General features: G+C 36.1%; 2 protein-coding genes across 2 annotated transcripts; both read left to right on the top strand.

Annotated features, from left to right (window-relative positions):
• The first annotated feature begins 3,386 nt into the window (after positions 1-3,386).
• Positions 3,387-6,734, top strand: gem (GTP binding protein overexpressed in skeletal muscle). Its single transcript, XM_058747205.1, has 4 exons — positions 3,387-4,655; positions 5,530-5,606; positions 5,701-5,905; positions 6,089-6,734. Exons 1-4 carry the CDS (start codon positions 4,340-4,342, stop codon positions 6,364-6,366), a joined length of 876 nt encoding a protein of 291 aa, XP_058603188.1. The 5' UTR covers positions 3,387-4,339; the 3' UTR covers positions 6,367-6,734.
• A 2,104-nt stretch (positions 6,735-8,838) lies between these two features.
• Positions 8,839-20,419, top strand: cdh17 (cadherin 17, LI cadherin (liver-intestine)). Its single transcript, XM_058745791.1, has 19 exons — positions 8,839-8,912; positions 11,243-11,305; positions 11,855-11,950; positions 12,100-12,234; positions 12,673-12,811; positions 12,907-13,065; positions 13,198-13,356; positions 16,004-16,203; positions 16,352-16,480; positions 16,644-16,788; positions 17,553-17,768; positions 17,852-17,928; positions 18,013-18,204; positions 18,290-18,534; positions 18,686-18,816; positions 18,905-19,123; positions 19,227-19,337; positions 19,438-19,554; positions 19,647-20,419. Exons 2-19 carry the CDS (start codon positions 11,261-11,263, stop codon positions 19,733-19,735), a joined length of 2,604 nt encoding a protein of 867 aa, XP_058601774.1. The 5' UTR covers positions 8,839-8,912; positions 11,243-11,260; the 3' UTR covers positions 19,736-20,419.
• The last annotated feature ends 169 nt before the right edge of the window (positions 20,420-20,588 follow it).

Raw genomic sequence — 20,588 nt, 5'->3', positions numbered from 1 at the left:
TCAGCCAAGCCTTTACTGTAAGTACCGTCAGGTGTGCAGATTGTTCCTGCAGTGTAGTCCCAGAGGGAAGGACTCGGGTGTCACTGAACGTAGTAAAGACGTGTGCTCAGATCAGTTAGGCTGTTGAGGACATAATGGTGTTTGTGCAGTGCATATATAATAAAGCTTTTATTTATGCTAGACTACAGAAAATTATTGATATTAGTGAAATAACGTATATGTAATAATGAAAGACAAAACTACAGTGTGTGCAGAATTATTAGGCAAGTTGATATTCTGGTCAACATTTTACCAATTCCAAACCACATCAATCTTAATAACTACTATTGATTTTGTATTTAATCATTTTTAAGTGATATATAATTGTCCATGAAGGCTGATAGTCAGAAACTTCTTATTTCAGGTGTGCAGAATTATTAGGCAGGTTTTCCTTTACAGATAAAATGAGCCAAAAAAGAGATTGAACTCAAGAATAAAAGTTAAAAAAATTATTAAATGCCCATGAGAAGGATGCAATACTAATGCAATAATAGAATTAGCAAAGTTAAGGCATGACCATTGGGCAGCGAAATGCTCAGAGAAAAATATTTTTTACCCAAGCAAAGTCTCTGACAACCTGACACATTCCACTTCTGGAAACTCCGGGAAGGTTGCAGTTCTGTAAAATGATGGCGCTGGAGACTAAATAGTTCCTGATGGTTTCTCACCTAATTCTTGACATTAATTCCTAATTCTTTTGCAGTTAACGTGTCTTTTCTTCTCCACCTGTTTTTTCTGACCGTGCTGACCCAATGAGCATTTCGCTGCCCAGTGGTCATGCCTTAACTTTGCTAATTCTATTATTGCGTTAGTATTGTATCCTTCTCATGGGCATTTAATAATTGTTTTACTTTTATTCTTGAGTTCAATCTCATTTTTGGCTCATTTTATCTGTAAAAGAAAACCTGCCTAATAATTCTGCACACCTGAAATAAGGAGTTTTTAACTTTCAGCCTTCATGGGCAATTATATATCACTTATAAATGATTAAATACAAAATTGATAGTAGTTACTAAGATTGATGTGGTTTGGAATTGGTAAAATGTTCTTGGAAAAAAAATATGACCAGAATATCAACTTGCCTAATAATTCTGCACACACTGTAGAAGGAACAAACCTTAACTTTTTTTTTTAAATTTCAAATTAAGAAAATCTAAATTATATATATAAAGGCAGTGCTGAGTGTATTGTGCATCTTATATCAGCCAGTAGTTTTTTTTATGATTTTGAAAAATGCTCACCTTATTCTCTTATGCTCACCAAGGCATTTATTTAATCAAAATACAGTTATATCTGTATAAAATGTAATTTATTCCTGTGATGCAATGCTGAATTTTCATTTTTCAGAATTACTCCAGTCTTCAGTATCACATGATCCTTCAGAAATCATTCTAATATGCTGATTTGGTGCTCAAGAATTTATTATTATTTATTATGTATTATTGCTTAATTATTATGTACCATTTATTCTTATTATTAATGTTGGGACCAAAAATTATTCAGACACTTTTGCCTGACCATGTTTTGCTTAAGTGTTTTTTTAATTGCAAATGCAAACTCTTTACACCATGGACTGAACAAAATTAAGCATTGCTTGCTAGTTGGTTGACCTAAATTGGTATTATCTAATTGTGTACTTAAATTTAACAGCTGACAGCTAGAATTTTTCTGACACAGTTTAACTCTGAGTTCTTGTCATATTTTATTACCATTTTCTAAACTATAGTGAATAAGCTGATAATGTGAGGCATGTTGAAGGTGTCAGAATATATTTTAGTTTGGAGAATAAGTAGCTTGGGGGACCATGCAGGTCAATTCACCCGATCTGCATGTCTTTGGGCTGTGGGAGGAAACCGGAGTACCCGGCATAAACCCACGCTGACACAGGGAGAGCATGCAAACTCCACACAGAAAGGCCTCCAGTCTCTGCTGTGGCTTGAACTGGACACCTTCTTGCTGTGAGACAACAGTGCTAAAAAGTAACATAAAGCAGTTGTAATTATGCATTGATTATCCAAGTTGATCATCCAGGTGAACATTTCGTCTTGAATTCTTTAAAATGGCATTTAACACTGCTAATCTGTCTCTGTAGTGTTTTTGCTCTCCAAGACCAAATTAACTTATTCCTTTTCATCCCTTCTTTCCTGACGCATGGCCCAGATACTGCAATTACTGCTTCAGGATCAGTGGTCAGCTCAGGTCACATGGCCATAGCACTAACCTAACGCAACCCACACTTTACTGCAACACCACACACAAGTTGCACTGTCCCATTTACATTCTTTTCTGCAGATGTTGCTGCTTAAACACTTTTGAAAAAGTTCCAGACTGATAAGCTTTTTCAGCTATTACAACCTAAAATACCGTTGCTTTTAGTTTTATGTTGGTGGTGCATCACTCATTCATATTATCTGTAAAGCATGCACCATTTATGTTTCTGACCCTTTCTGATCTCTAATGGCCTATTTCTGATCTGCTCTTAGAGAAGTGAATGAATGAAAGAGGTAATCCAGCACTCTACTGCAATTTCTCTTATCCATCCAATCCCTTCATCTATATCAATTCTGAATATAGAAACAGTCATCATAATCCAGCAATTACATTAATAACTCCTTATAATCTGTCGTTTGTCCCTCTTTGAGTGAATGTAATCTGTATCTCGGTACATGTTTATGTGCACGTTTGTGAAATGGAGAGCACGAGCATCTGTGGTGTTGTACTTTGTCTGAACTCTTGATTTGTTGGCATGGCATGTAGTATATAAGAGACTGATGTAGCCTAATGAAAATTTAGTTTTGATTTAGTTCAGAATTGGCCACATTGATCTCCTTTGGATTGGTGTTTGCATGCAAGTCTCGACAGAAAACAGGATCACGAGAGGTTATTTGTTACAGAGTTTCAAAGTTTGTTACAGAGTTTCAAACTGTGATGCAGTATAAGTCTAGCAGAACTTGATTTAAAATATATTTAGTATATTTGCTGTACCAGACATGTATAACAAAACTAATGGCTGAGAATGTCTTTTGTTTTGTTTGTCTGTCTATACTAAATGTGATTAGTTGTCCTGAAAAGGGCCAAATAGGATCTACTGTCCTGCCTAGGTGTCCTGCTTTAACCTGGCCTTAGCTGGTTTACTATGCTAACCAACAGACTAATCAAGGTTACATAATGTCACTGAAAATGACATTGACAATGCCACTCACAGTTTATTTTATCCAGTTGGTCTGTGCAGCATTTCAGACAAACAGACCCAATAAACAGGGAACGTTCTCAAACTTTGGCTTACGTTCTGGTTAGGTTCTATCAAAGTTATAAACAAACGTTATTCAAGTAACATTAACAGAACATTTGTCAAAGTTATCTAGTCTTTAATTCTTTAACAATCGTTCATGAAATGTTTTTTTTAATCTTTTTTTTTTCGGAAAATGTTTTAGTTGGACGTTCGTCTAACCTTTGTTACTATTGCTTCACAATGTTCAGCGAACACTTAAAAGTAACTTTTCCAAAATTTTTGCAATGATAATATGGCATTTTCCCTTAACATTTGTGAACATTAAGAAATAATGTTCTTATAACTTGGTGAGAACGTTAGCAAAACGTTCTAAGAACATATTTTTGTTACCCGGAGATCAGGGGCTTTCAAACTTTTGATGCCAAGGAACCCCAAGTAGCCTATATGAAGATCTTGCACCCCAGTCTGAAATATGAAGGTAGTTGTGTATTTTCATATAAAGACCAGTTTATACTGTATTCAGTACAGTTTATAAAATATTAAGGGCTGTGAGATGGAGAGTGGACTTAACACGTTCTAAAATATTGTATAAATATAAAATGAATTGCAAATTTTAAACACGTTTCCTTGAATCGGGTTTTCTCTCAATTTTGCCCCCTGGTCTTGAATCACGTCTCGATGCGCACAAGAGAAACTCTATTTCACACCCATCGGGCGCTAAAAGGAAAGACCCGCTGCAGCTCATTGGGAGAGAAAAGTGACGTCAAGGAAATCCTCACTGCTACTGAGACCTTAATATAACCATGAACTGCACTGAGAGCTCAAAGCACATTACTGCGCAAAATATAGACATACAGGATTACCAGGGCAAACAGCACCAATCCTCACTCGGGTGTACTTAATTGCCAAGAGCAATTAGATCTTGCTGAGCAGGTTTCTGCTGGATGGGACTGGATCTATTATTGGAGCACAATTTGGAGCGTCCGATTTAGTTCGTCAATTCTTTGTGCAGTCACAGTCGAAGAGACACCCGTCGTTTAACCGAGTGCTTGTCGTCGAATTGCACAAATGACCCTGCTGGCGAGCATGCGGCGCCACAGTATCCGCGTTCAGCATCACCTGCACCGGTGGAGCATCTGCGGGACGGACGGAGGGCAGCTGCTGAGTGATGGTTTCGCGCGTCCCGACATCGGTATGTCCAGGTCCAGCTCCTGCTCGTCCACCTCTTCAGACTCCGCTCTCTCCACCGAGTCTGCGACCCCAGCTTCCGTTGGACCCTTTACTGTTGTCCTGCTCGGGGACAACGGAGTCGGAAAGTCCGCGCTCGCTAGTATATTCGCGGGAGCATCGGACAGCATGGGCAGCGAATGCGAGTTATATGGAGGTATGTTGACAATAACTGGACGCAGCCTACTCTTTGTTCTCCAATTGTTCACAGACACATCAACTATCTATCGCAAATAATCACTTGGCGTTCCTGATTCAGATTTAAATTTGGATATAAGCCTGTAGCGGTTGTGTTTAGGCTATTTAAAATTCAACATTTTCCCAAAATAACGCTGCAATTAAAGAAACTCTTACAATTTGGAATCATGTATCCTAGTCTAGTGGTCACGTAGAATTAGAAAAAAATGTGTAGAATTATAAAGTCAAAACAACAGGTTGAGGGTCATAAAAGTAGACATTATGTGATAGATAGGCTATATAGTTCTATATATAGCATACATATAGGGTGTATATAGAGAGAGAGAGATCTACGTTACCTTTTATGATTTTTGGAAATTTATAAACAGGAGGTTGCAAACTGGGGTCCTGGGGGAAAATTGACAAAAAGTCATATTTAGGGAAATCTTTCAATTAAAGACAATTAAAGTCATTTTTAGTACTAACGAAGTGCGCACTAAACATGTTAATATTAAGTGCAATAATTCGATAAATACATGAATGAGCATTTAATATTATTAGGCTACAAGTTCGAATAGTTGATCATAGAGGCTCGCTAACAGAAATCGCGTGCGTCTAATGAGGTTACCATAGCAACAGCAGGCCGCTCGAGCGCTTTGCTTCAAGGTCGTGTCTGACGGAACGCTGAGTTGTCAAATCGAACCTCTTCAGATTGAACAGAAAACTTCGAATAAACCAGTTTTTATTGTCACTATAAGATATAAAGTGGATCCGATTGTAATTTTGTACGTTTTTTTTTTTTCCATGGCCACGATTGATAACCTTCAACGCTTTGTCCTTTTTAATGTTCTCAGGTGAAGTATTTGAGCAGACAATAACAGTAGATGGTGAGAGGGCCACCGTTACCCTGCTCGACACCTGGGATTCACAGGTAACGCCTTCAGTTCATCAGAAATGTTTATGAATATTGACTACTTTATAAGTGATTGGAGGTTCACAGACATTCTGATCTCTGTTTCCATCAGGATGAGAGCAGCTGGACACAGGAGCGATGTTTGCAGACAGGAGACGCTTTCATTATAGTTTATGCCATAACAGATCGTTCAAGCTTCCTTCACGCATCAGATCTTCGTATTCAGCTTCGACGCCAGCGTGAGGCCAACCGCACTCCCATCATCCTTGTCGGCAATAAATGTGACCTGGTTCGCTGCAGGGAAGTGTCCATTAGTGGTAAGTGATTCTGAGCTGATATAGTAAAACTCTTCAGTGCTTCTTTACTCCTTAACCTAAAATTACTGCTATCAATAGAATCTTCTTAATCTGCAAATCCACTTGTGGGATTAATAAAGTACTCTTTGTTTTACCTTAGATCACTGGGAATTTTCACTTATTCTTTTATTTTGTATTTTTTAGAGGGTCGCTCGTCTGCTGCTGTCTTTGACTGTAAGTTCATTGAAACGTCAGCAGCAATGCAACACAATGTCTGGCCGCTGTTTGAGGGCATCATCCGCCAGCTCCGTCTGCGAAGAGACAGCACAGAGAACCTCACCAGAAGTTGTTCTCTTCAAAAGCGACGGGAGAGTCTCCCGAAGAAAGCGAAGCGTTTCATTAACAGAATGGTTGCAAAGAAGAACAAGCAAGCAGCCTTCAAACTCAAGTCCAAGTCATGCCATGACCTGATGAGTCTGTAGTGCAGAGACTTTGAATTGTATTGTGTGAAGTTTGGGTGCAAACATTTTGGAAAGTATCTGTTCAAGTGTTTGTTTTTTTTAACTATTTTGTGATTTTTAAAAAAAGCCATGGATGTCTATATTAGACTGTGCTGTAGAAGAGCATTGATTGCAGGCTTCTCGCTCCCTCTGTGAAGGACAGAACGCTCTAGTCTTACCCATTGTCCTTTTCAAAAGCCAACATTTCATAAGCCATGAAATACTAAAATGTTTTTGTGGGAACCCCAACGCGCTAAAAGTGGTCCTTTTACTTTTTTATGATTTTCCTAATGGATTTGCTTTTGAATTGAGAAACCTCTTTGTCGTACCTTGTTTGTGAAACGTTTTTGTCCAGCTTTTGCTCAGTTTGAGCATATAACATTCAAAAGAAATAAAATATTGTTTTTTTATGATAAATCTGAAATACTTTAGTCCTTTTGAAAGTGCACACATCTGGAAAAGCAGAAAAGCACTTATCTAATATCTATGGTATTGTCTTTTCAGCTGGGTTTACTCTAAAGTACATCATATAACATAAATGCATTAACCTTGATATAAAAAAACATACACCAGCTGTTCCTGTGGTGTGCATATGACAACATATTATTCAGGGATTACAGCTTCAGATACATGCACTCTGCCCATTATGCACAAATTATCATTTTAACATGTTGATCGTGTGTTTTTAACCAGTTTACAATTAGGCATACTGTAAAGTCTAAATATACACTGAAAGTCTGGGGATTAGTATCTAATTTAATACTGGAAATAACCATTTTTTAAAGGATTTTGACACAAAGAACAAAGAATTATTAATCTCAGTGAATGCTAAATTCAACATCAAGTGAACATGACCTTACAATAAATTACATTATATTTTTAATGTTAACAAAGAGTAATTCTGTAACATATGTATTGCACATTTTTAGTCAATGCATTAACTAACATTAACTAATGAGACTTTATTATAAAGAGTTGCCAAATTTACATACAGTATCATTATATTAATCTATTAATTTTATAATTAAAGATAATTGACAGATAACGGACATATATAGCAGCATCTTTTCATTATAGCCTCAGCCCTGCTGGTGAATATGTGTGTAATACAAGAACACATTTGTTCCTGTTATTCAGAAACACTCCTCCTACCTTCCTTTCAAAGGTGAGAAGGACAAATGAATGACACATTCAGCTGATGTGTGATCGCTGCTGTGTGAATGATAATGATTATGAATGTAGAAAGATGTGTTAAAACCGTAAGACTGAAGCTAGTTAGGCAGCTGCTGCCTGTTTGTTTGTGTGTACACATGGAGTGTGGCAGATTGTCAGGTATTGCTCATTTGGAGGCCATTACCTGTCAGATCCACTCTGCATGAGGCAGCTGGACTCGATGAAACAAACTTCCATCTACACCAACAGTTTTGTATAATGTTACTCAAAATGTGGTCACCAGCAGTATAATCATTCATCTCAGTCGAAGCAGCAGGTTTCTCAGTTTCAGTACCAGTGCCTGCAGTAATTATCATCGCTCCTAATCTTAACCTTTACCCTCTTACTTATTCTCCATTGTGCTGATCCGGTTGCATAATAATTAGTCAATGGAAAACCATGGGAAATTCTTGAGTAACTACCACTCAAGGTGCCTTTAACCTGAGACATTTACATGGAAGGGGTCACTTTTACAGGAAGTGATTACAAAAGCTTTTTCACAAGTTAATATCTTACAGTATTCATATCCATATTTGCTTTATTTCATGTAAGTTTCATCAAATTATTCTTTTGTGTTTGTATTTTTTAAAGATTACATTTAAAAATGTTTCAGCTGTTTTTGTCAATAGAGCAAAGTTAATGGGGTCCAAAACAACATCATCTTTTATGTTCCAAAGAAGAAAGAAAAGCCATGCAGGTTTGGAACAAAACAATATTAGGGTAAGTAAATACATTTTATTTTTAGGTGTCATCGCTGAATACCTCAGAAGTTCTTTCTAATGTATTCATTTTCAGTATCAGATGAAACTGAGAAACATGGAGCACAACCAAGTCAGTCTGTCAAAAGATCAAGGATCAAAGATCGCAGGCCTGTATTACTCAAGATTGTGAGCACACAGCTGTGTGAAGGTGACCTTTACGAATCTACAGTGATTTTCATCTGTCAAACAGCTTGTTTTCAGATATATTTTTCTCTTTTTGTCCAAGCTTGTCCTCAGAATTCTGCTTTGTCCTTATCATCTTGCATAGAAATCACTGAAGTAAGGCCCCTGATTACAGGAAGATTTTTGATGCAGTTTCATTTTGTGTCCTTTAAATTAAACACTTGATGTTTACACATTAACACATCCACCAATCCAGTACACTATTTGCCAAATGGTACCATAAAATACCTTAAATTTACAGTCCACTCCCCTGAGCGGTGAATCAGTAGATAATGATTAGGCTCAATAAAGCAGAGTTAAACTTTGACTTAAGCAGGAAGCACTTCAGGACTGAAACGCTCAGTCTTTTGAGGAGAGGAGCTCTGCTGACAGGTCTGTGTCTCTTATCCTTTCTTTTATATCTTCTTATAGATGAGTTTATAGAGTTTAAGCTGATTTTAAATATGTTGTTAGTTACCGATATGTCATTTGCATTGAAATGTTGCTTTCGAGGCCTACGTTAGGTTATGATCTTGTTTGACTTTGCTCAGTGTGTTCAGAAGGGTGTTGACCAGCTTATGTGGAAGGGCATTTAAAGATATCGAAACTTGCTGTAGCATCGTAGGTGCAAACTTATTTCTGAGCATATTTGCTAGATGAACGTGTATCTATAATGTTTTTTGATCTTGTACTGTCAGAATGTCATCAGAGGTCACAAGTCTGGGCCTCTTGTTCCTTGTCACTAAAAACTTTACCTAGTTAGAGCCATCTAGCCTAATGCTAATGGATAATTGTTGCATTTTTATATCTTGTTAGAATATCCAAGTTTTGATTTAAATCACTGAGTTTGAAAAGTCAAAAAATTATGAAGGAAAATTCTTTCATTCTTATAACTGCTACTGGTTGAGCTGATATTTATAACAGAACATGAGTATTGATTTCAGCTTGTGCACCAGAACATCCCGATTCACTAAATATGTTGACACAAGAACTAAAGTAGCTTATCAGAGGTCACATTAACTTCAATGTCACCTTGTGTCACATCTGTCTAAAGGTGTGTCTGTCTTTCACAATAGATCTGACCGATATAACTGAAATAAAAATCCAGTATCAGTTAAGCACTAAACCTTACAGCTTGTTTCAATACAATATTTCATTAAAACTGCCGACACAGCTTAATCTACTCTTTAACCCAAACTGCGACTAACACAGTCAGATTTATCTAGAGATCTTTATCTCTTCACACACATTGGGTGTGATCAGATAAACATTTCTAGATAAATCTGTTTATTGTTTATCTAGATAAATATGTTTACAGAGGGCTGAAGTATGGAGCCACACCTGTAAATAACTTCCTTTATTGATCCATGGTCTGCAACTTACTTTCATTTACTAAGTGTTTAATAATTATCCCATGTTTACTTAATTGAATGTGACTATGATATGTTAAACTGAGAAACCAGTCCTTGTTTGCTTTTACAAAGCAAAATCTGCAAATGACAAAGTTAAAGTTTAATTTTAGAATATATTATAGATATTGTATTGGTAATCTGAATCCTGAAAAAGCACTATACTGTTTCACTGAATGTATAGCAATTGCTAGGTATAAAATGTTAGACACTATATATATATATATATATATATATATATATATACCTACACACACACATTTCTTTCTTGAACATTTTATTTGAATGTTTGCCCCTTCCTCTTTTCAGACATGTAGATCTGCATGTACATAAATATTTAAAATTTAAAAGTCTAGGCTTTGTAATATAGCTGTCAGTACAGACATTGTAAAATCTGATAAACTGTGATACAGCAGTGATACACAGAAACACACATGCGCACATACCCAGCGCTGTCTGGCACAGGAGGCGCCACCCACGTTTGAATGCCAAGTGACCTTTAAATAACCTTTTTATGGGCTGTGATTCATGTAAAATACACACACACACACACACACACACACACACACAAAACACATACATGAATTTGTGGTTTACGGGGACTCTCCATAGGCATAATGGTTTTTATACTGTACATACACTTGCCCTACACCTAAACCTACCCCTTATAGGAAACTACGGGCAATTTTTGAATTTCATAAAACACCGTTTAGTCTGTTTTTTAAACCTTTTGTTTTACAGGGACACAGGAAGTGTCCTCATAAACCATGTTTACGTTGTAGTACCCATGTAATTATAACACATTTGTGTCCTCGTAAACCATATATACCAGTACACACACACACACACACACACTGCGCCACATGATGAGAGTCATGATGTCACCATCAAATGCCACTCATGGACTATTTTTATGCATATGAGATGCACAGAGGGACTGACAAAATATGCACAAATTAGTTTGATAATGGAGGGAAAAATAAACATAGTGTTGCTGAAATATTTGTAATATTTTAAAATGGTTGAATAGTACGTTTTGTTAATAATCACTGACTGAAATTTAACATTAAAGAAGCAGATGGGTCTATTTCCTGACTGGGCAACTTGTAATTAGGCTTTTGTCACACCATGTAGCTCCACTTCAGTGCTCAGTTTGCACAGCAGGGGCCATCATGTCAGGGAATAGTCATCTAATAAAGTTATTTGGCAAATAAATGTCACTGCTGTAAATTATAATTGCTCTTGCAGTAACTATAATAAAGGTCCTTTTAATTAAAGGCACTGTTTCACATGTTTTCGTTCCTTTTCCACCAGGTTTTGTTGCCTGGGACCATGAGAGGTGCACATTTGCTACACTTGACCCTTCTCGTCAGCATTGTAAGTGTGTGTGCGAGTAGGATTTTAACTCGGTGACCTTGTAGTGTCCTTACGATCTTTTATTCAGTCCATAAATGAGTAACTATGCTGAAGTCCATTTCCCTGCCCACACTCCATTAATCAGTCAAAGACACAGACATAATCTGGATTCATTCGGAAAGTTAAATGATTTTTGCTACATAAATAATCCACAGAAATATTCAGCAACCTTCTAAGCGCAGATAGGTTTAATGGATTATTGACTTGATATTAAATAAATGACTGTTTATATTGCAGTAAGACAATAATTTAGTAATTTAATATCTTTATTCGGTTATTTATTAAGTGTGGTCAAATATAGGGTGTTTATATTAGTATGCAGGGAAATCTCATTCTCAGAAAGAATATTGGCCACTAATGTTGTTCATGACTGTCTAGATTGATAACAGACAATATAGCAGTTGGCAATATGCTTATCTATAATGGTGATTTTGCAATAAGTCATTTTAAATTCAGCGACTTAGGGTGTTATTTTTCATATGGCTTCTTAATTCTTTTTTTCTCTCTCAGGCTCATGGGATTGGTCTGGAGGACAAAAAGGGGCCATTAGGAAATCTAGTTTTAGATGTGCCAGAGGCTACACCTGTGCCCTATCCCATTTACCAGGTACCGTAGGCTCTGTTTTTGAACGGTTAGTTTTGACAGACGGGTTAGTTATGAAGACAGACATAATGCTTACATTTTTATTAGAACATCTTCAGGATCTGTTGCCAGTAATATTTTGAATGTATTGTTTGAAAATATTCTTTGTTCAGTTTACATCAACAGAGGAAGCGAAGATATACCATTTAAGCGGAGAGACCGAAGGAAAGATCAGTATTTCTTCCGAAGGCTGGCTATTTCTGGAGCAACCTCTGGAATGGAGCCCTCAGAAAAGCCACCATCTAGATGTAATTTATTATTGTGTTATGATATATCACACATAACATGCAAGCACCTGGGTCTTTAAGAAGATACATTATCCCTACATTGTACTTTTCTAGTATGCACAAAGCACACTGTTGATGTACAACATGACCAACATGGATTATATTTAGCAGCATGGTTTTACATAAAAATGTTGTATATGGAAAGCCACTATATATTTTTCACTATTTTAAATCACTGTATTACATTCAATAGTTCAATTTAAATGGTTCTGTGGTGTGCAAAGAATTTTCAAAAGTACAAATATTCCATTGTAGTCTATCGGTTACTATGATGTCACAAAACCACTGTAAAAATGATTTTATATAATTATAATTTTATATTAATAAAAACTGATGTGTTGACATCTAAATGTAAATTCCAGAACAAACATATCTATATATGCGTGTGTTTTTCTTCAGATTGAAGCACGTTCAGCAGATGGTGAAACTGTTGATGGGCCTTACACGGTTGTCTTGCAAGTTTTGGATGTCAACAACAATTACCCTGTCTTTAGTGAGAGTCAGTACAGTGGCCGTGTTAGAGAGCATTCACCTGCAGGTGAGAAACACACACATTATCAACGGACATTGAAACTTTAAACTCTAAACTGTTCAAATTAAAATGAACACACATTTAATCTTGTGTGCATGCAGGAGTTCCATTCTTGCAGGTGTTTGCTACCGATGCAGACGATCTCAACACATTGAATGCCCAACTTACATTCAGCATTGTGAACCAAATCCCAAATCCTGGAAATGTTTTCTACTTTGGCATTAACCCGGAGAGTGGAGATATCTTTATAACAGAGGAAGGTATGCCAACACATTTGGAACAAAAATATACACAGAAAAACTCAAACGTGCATATGTTGTGCATATGTTTTGTGCCAAACCAGTATTTCTCTTTAAAAGAAGATGAACTTGTGTCTTTCTGTTGTTTTGCAGGAGCAGAGTTTCTGAAGGCCAGGCCTACTGTAACGTACAGCCGCGGGGAGGTCCATGGCAGTCCTGATGTCCTGAAAAAGAAGTTTGAGGACTACTGTATTCTAAAGAACAACATGCCTCTGGAGAACAACCCCTTTTACACATGTGTCGAACGTGCTGGTGAGAACATACAGAAACACACACAGTGATCATGTTATTTAATGCAACTTTATGTAGTTTTGTTTATTTTTGCGACATTGGAGCTCCCTACAGTTAAGTGAGTGGAATTCGTAATTACAGAGGATAGTTGTACGTGTATTTGTTACTGCCATAAAGCACTCCACCCTTTTCACAGAATGTTTTACCCATTCCTCAAACTTACCATCATAATGATTTTGAAATTGATATTTAACAACAAACAAGCAAAAAACAAACAAAAACACCCATACAGTTGGTTTAACAGTTTTATATAGAAGCTTATTTCAGCCATGGGATAAAAAAATGTAATGCAACTTTTGAGTCTCAAAATTCAGACATTTTTCTCACAATTCTGAGACAAAAAGTCAGAATTGTGAGATATAAATTTGCAATTGCAAGTCTGAATTATGGGATAAAAAGTCCCATTTTTTTATTCTGTGATTAAAAAAAATTGAATTGGGTGAACTTGGAATTCTAAGAAAAACTTGTGAGATATTAACTAGAACTAGAACTCAACTCTGTTTATATCTCACAATTCAGAATTTTTTTAATTTGGTAATTTGGTCGAGTATATATCTCGCAATTCAGAGTTTATGTCTCATAATTCTGGGAAAAAAGAGTCCTTATTGTGAGATATAAACTCACAATATTTCAAAAAAATGATCAGAATTGTCAGATAAAAAGTCAGTTACATTTTTATTTTTTATTTCTGTGGTGAAAACAAGCTTCCATAGATTCCATGGTATTTTGAAAAAGCAGTTTATGTTGTGTACATAATCATGCCAGACTCAGAGACTTGTTTACTAGCATTTCTCTATGAATAACAGAACTTTGATAAAAAAATGTATAAATGGGCCAAATGAAAGCAGTATCTGGGTCTGTCTCATCTGTTTGTGATCCTCTTTGAGCAAATGAGAGCATGAGGGAGGACGGAACATGTAATTCAGAATAAGACTGAAATGAACGGTACTGATTTCAGCGCTCTCACATACACACTCAGATTAAAGTGGTGTGTTAATGTCTATGAATGACCACTTCTGTGATTACATTCACTCTGGTGTGTGGAACGTGCCACGTGCTGTAAATAAGAACACAGTCATTAACTGTGCTCAAGCAGTTCAGCCCTCATCAGTGCAGATTACTGTCGTCTCAGAAATGAGGCTGGATTTAACCCAGATTACTTCACCATTTAGCATCCACATTACCAGCTCAAATCAATGAACATCATGTGACGAACAGAAATGTGCAGGCCTTTCACTTCATTAGTTTGTATCATGCTGTGGAATAATATTTTATTGACTGAAACTCACCACTTAAAGGTGAACACCACAGTGACTTGTCAAATAAATAAATGGGCATGAAATACTCCTGAACTGACATTATTTTATTATGGGAGAATCAATGAAGGGGCGCTTTCAAAACAAAGCTTTTCCAAATATTTTATTTTAAATCAGTAGTTCATTTAATAGACAACAATTTCAAGAAAAGGTATAAGTTTTAATTTCATTTACACCATTTCTACATGCAGGTGACAACGGCCTGTGGTTTTTCAAGAGCTCTGAAACTGTGAATCATTTGGAAAGCAATTGATTCAACTGATTCAGAGTTAAAGCACAACTGCAAGTTTGATAAACAGTTCAATAAACAATTGTTTAATATTAATCATATTAACTTTAAAATTAATCATTTACATTGAGTTACGTTCACTGTAAAAAAAAAAAAAAATGCTGTAGTTTTTACAAAATAATTTAGGCAGTTGTGGTTGCCAGAATAATTTTGTAAAAACTACAGAAAAACTGTAAACACATTTACGGCCAAAAACTGTACATTTTACAGTATAAAACTGTAATTTACAAACAAGAAAATTTGAATGTAAACTAGTAAATTCAACAAGGCACACTGCTATTAAAATCTGTTTTGTACCTTTAACATACTGACAACCACCATAATAATGCAGGTGATAAAAGAGAAAGCCACATGAAGAATCAAAAATCATCACAAGTAGCTTCGCCACAAGCTGAAGTATATACTAATATATAGAAGGTGCACAGAGTCATTCATGCAAACACAAAACACCATCATGGTAACACACGTGATACTTAAATAATATAATAAACTTTAATTAAACAACAGAAGATGTAACATAAAGCCCAAATGTACATAACTGATAACAAAAACTATTAAAAAAATCATGATTATTTAAACAAAATACTATCAAATGTGGAGTGTCACGCAGGGAATTCTGGGAATATCAGTTTACAGATTTTGACTGTAAATTATACATTGATTTGTTCTTTTTTATTTCTAAAAACTGTACAATTAACAGCATTTTACTGTAAAATTACATGAAATGTCTGGTTAGATCTTTTACAGTTTTTCCCTGTATATAGTACGGGAACTTACTGTTAACCTATTAACAGTTTTTTGTTTTTTTTCCCCTGTTGCGTTTTTACAAAATTTTACAGTTAAAATTACAATTATTTTTTACATTGTTGTCTATATTTCCCCCAGCAAGGAAAATATTTCCAAACGACTCCAAATGAGCAACATGAATCAGTGTTTCATTAATCATTATTTCATTACTTCTGAATCAGTAATAATTAATGAGTGTTTATTTTGTTATGAGCAGAAAGAAGAGAAGTGAATCTTCTTCAAGATCCAGACTATGCGCTGATTGTTCGCGCAGACGATTTAGGAGGTAGAGCTCCAAACGCTTTGAGCAACACGACACGGGTCAACATAGTTATCATTCAAAACCTCTGGGTCAGCCCTGAACCAATCACCATCAGAGAAAATTTGGAAGGGGAATACCCTATGTATCTTACCACAGTAAGTCTGGATCTAAAAACAATAATGTTATGTTATGGTAGGCAGTGTTACTTTTCATTTGATTCATATGATTTTAAATGATTAATTACATTATTTAGTCTTATTTTATTTTTACTTTTTATTTATTTATTGTTTGTTTGTTTTTTAGGTGCGTGCCAATGATCCCACCGCATTGTACAGGCTGGTACAGAAAGAAAGGCTTTCCTTCCCATTCACCATCAATGAAGATGGAGAAATCCATGTTACCGATCCTCTGGATAGAGAAGAGAGAGATATGGTAAATAGAAATGCATGAGAAACTGAACTGAAAGGGGACAATAATTAATATCAGACTGTAAACTACACTGGGGCTTCAACATATTTCACTCCTTATTACTTTTTGTATAAAACTGAGTGTTGCATTTTAAGCCTGACATGTAGGCTATGTGTATGTGTTTTAGTACACTTTGGTGGTCATGGCAGAAGATGAACAGGGTGTTGAGCTGGAAAAACCCATGGAGATTCATGTGCAGGTGGAGGATATTAATGATAACCCTCCTGTGTGTAATGAAGCTGTGTTTGAGGTGCAAGAGAACGAGCCCATAGGTAATAATGTTAGACCCTTTATAAACACTCATACACACAATTGGGCTTTCTTTTTTATAGGGACTTTGCATAGACGTAATGATTTTTATACTGTATAAACTGTATATTCTATCCCCTAAAACATTTTTTATCATTTATAAGCTTGTTTCCTCATGGAGATCAAAAAATGTTCCCTCATGATTAAAGATTAAAAAAAAATTATCCTTGTTGTGGGGACCACACGTCCCCAACATTTCATCCCCACAACATAGGGTTTACCTGGACCACACACACACTCACAATACATCAATTCAACCCAGGTGCATGTGATAGCACAAACTGACCAAATGGATACAGAGGGGTCAAAAAGTCTGAGACCACTGTTGAAAAGGCTTCAATTTGTAAATTTTTTGATGTATTATCTTTTTTTTTTTAAAGAATAATAAATAAATAAATCTGCATAAACATTTCAAAGTCAAAAATTTAGCAAACATTCTAAATTCTAAATATGGCATTTTTGTTGTCCTTTCCAAAATTCCAAATCAGTGTCACATACCTATAATGAGAACAGAATCTCAATCATTCATGTATTTTATGTCATAATATTTGTCTAAAATGAAAAATCTTTAAATTCTTTCAAGATTTGAAATAGATTTTGAATCTCAGACTTTTGGATCCCACTTTCTTGACATGTTTTAAATTATTTTAGTATTTTATTAACTGTTTTATCATTTTATCGTTCCTCTAATTTTGATCTTGAAATGTTTAATTATATGCTTGTTTAGGTAACCAAATTGGTGTTCTACCTGCTCATGATAGTGATAAGGAGGGCACACTGAACTCATTTTTATCCTACACACTCCTAAGCCAGAAGCCTACTGAGCCGTTTGACAGAATGTTCACCGTCGACCACGTCAATGGTGAAGTCAAAGTGGCAAATAAAAACTTCCAAAGGAAAGAGGTGCCTCAGTATGAGCTCACCTTTAGTGTGACTGATGGAGGTAAATGCAACCAAAACTCAAATGAACTAAAAATGAAGAATTTTTTGAAGAAGGTGCTCCATAACTTTTATACTTGTTTGCAGTTTACACCACGGAATGTAAAGCACTCATCAAGGTCATCGACATCAATAACGAGATTCCTGTCTTCGAGAAAAAAGATGTATATATTTTATTTATACTCCATGTAGATTATTGAATACTTAATTTCAGCTCTGATTCATAACCACCTTCTTCCCTATTGAAGTATGGGTCCCACAGTGTTCCTGAACTAGCTGAAGTGGGAACCACTTTGCTCACCATCAAAGCCACAGATGCAGATGACCCAGGAACAGGAAGCTCTAGGGTGGAGTATCACATCACTGCTGGAGACCCACAAAACCTCTTAGCCATTGAGGTTGATGAAGATACTGGAGAGGGCAGAGTCTACATTGCTCGGGTAACAAGACTTCACTCATGAGGAACACGTGTTGAAATGCAAAAACTGTTTACGTTTCTGATTTATGCTTTTTGCATTTCTACAGCCACTGGATTACGAGCTCCAGAGCGTCTTCAACCTTAAGATCGATGCCCGTAATCCCGAGCCCCTGATCGAAGGAGTGGAGTATAATGAAAATGCCACCACATTTGTTGTCATTCAGCTGGTGGATGTGGATGAGTCTCCAGAGTTTGAAGTGGAAACTCTTAACGTCAACGTTCCAGAAAACATCACGGTTGGAACCGTAATAATGACAGCTGAAGCCAAGGATCCAGAGGGAAAGACTATCAAGTAATGCTTTGCATTGTGTCTCCTGCATAATCAGATCATATATGAGATGAGATTGTTTGTTCAAAGCCAGTAAAACTTTGATACCTCTTTTTAGTACTAATTAGCTTCTATAAATGCCTTTTATGTAATTCCTGCATTTACTTTTTGTCAGGTTTAAGATGGAAGGTGATGAACATAATTGGTTGGAGCTGAACGCTGACTCTGGAGAGCTGAAGACTAAAGCTGCTCTGGACAGAGAGACGGTGGAGCAGATCTCTCTCACAATCATTGCTTATGAGACAGGTGAGAAATCAACAGAGCCCCAGTGCGCTGAGTCACTCCAGGTGAGTGTCATTTGGTAAATATTACAATCTATTTCTGTTCCTCTCAGAGGGAGACAAGCAGGAGGCTGAGATGAAGGTGGATATTCATCTGCTAGATGTGAATGACAACTACCCTAAACTGCAAAAGACACAGGGCTTCATCTGCATACAGGATATGACCCCCTTGACACTCACTGCTGTAGATAAGGATGCTGACCCCTACGGAGAGCCTTTCACCTTCTCCATTAACCGCAAGTCAACAAACTTTGAGATCAAACCTCTGGATGGTGAGCATATCTTCAGTAAAAAAAACAGGCTTACACATAGTTTGACTGTTGTATTTCATTTATTTACCGCTGTAACTATGCAAACCTGTTTATGTATCTGCAGGAACCTCAGCACAGCTGATTTTGAAGAAGAAGCCCTCAAGTGATCTGAATGCCACTGTTCCCATCAACATCAAAGACAACGCTGGGATGGGTATTACTCAAAAGTTCGATGGTAAACTATTTTTTTCTCTTTATTTCATATATAACATTCTAACATCTAGCATGATGTTCTAACATCTAATCTGAAATTTCTTTCTTTCTGTTTTTCTTAGTGCGTATATGTAACTGCACTAAATTGGGCTACTGTTACATCGAGCCAGCAGCTCACGGCTGGAAGCTGGGCATGAGCAGCACCATCGGCATCCTGGCAGGAATATTCGCCTTCATCAGTAAGACTGATATGTTTCATTTCACTCTATTAATATTTAAGACTACAAAGAAGAAAACTGAGAAAATGTTTTTTTTTTTTAAATCTTTCTAGTTCTGTTCCTGATCATTGTTATCTACCGAATCAAGAAGAAGGATCAGCAGAGAGGAGAAACTTCTGGAGAGGCTAAAGCAATGCTCTAGAGTCAGGATAACATGCCAGCTGTAAACATCATTCGGTACACAACCCAAGCAAACAGACATCCATGACCCTCAACACACACAAACACACACACACCTCTTTATTTTGTAAAGTGGTTGTGCTGTTTCTTTTCATTTTTAAAACACACTTTTTATTAACATTAAATATTCATGTTAAAGATTTGCGCAGTTTTAACAGTAACTTATTCACCATGTGGCCTGGCTGATATATGAAGTATTTTATATTGAAATGCTATAAATATTTGACTTAAATTTTGATCCCCCCCCCCCAGTTTAAAAAATATATCTATTGCCCCCAGTGTTTTCTTGAAATTTTAAACATCTTTGTGGTATGTTTTTAGTACAAAGAGAACAGTATGTTGTATACAGTATGTTGTCATATTTCATATGGATTAAACCTATAAAAAATGTAAATCTTATATTTATTCCCCATTGTCCAAGAATCAACTAAAAGGTGTAAAAATCTTTCCATGTGATATTTTTTGTTTTTGTCTTTTCTCTTAGAAAATGTCTTGTGCAGGTCAAAGGTCGGGTTCTATTAAATGCCCTTCAGTTCTGCAGTATAAGGCGGCATAAAAATCACAAAATGACAAAAACATTTTTGCCTATTTGACTTGTAGAAAACCAAAATTGTTCATTCTGTAAATAAAGTTCTACAGACCCAGATACTGTTTTTATTTTTTTTAAATTATATATATATCCACATTTCCTACATATATGTTAGTATGTAAAGTATATTACTATTAACAATATTACATAAAACCATAAATAGACTAGCTAACAAGATAACACAAATAGCTTTTGAGCATTATGGATATTTTTTTCAAGAGAAGTA

This window comes from Onychostoma macrolepis, chromosome 16 (genome assembly GCF_012432095.1).
Source record: "Onychostoma macrolepis isolate SWU-2019 chromosome 16, ASM1243209v1, whole genome shotgun sequence".
NCBI classification, from domain to species: Eukaryota; Metazoa; Chordata; class Actinopteri; order Cypriniformes; family Cyprinidae; genus Onychostoma; species Onychostoma macrolepis.
Note: the sequence above shows the minus strand (reverse complement) of the source record. Positions and strands in the feature narration are given on the sequence as shown.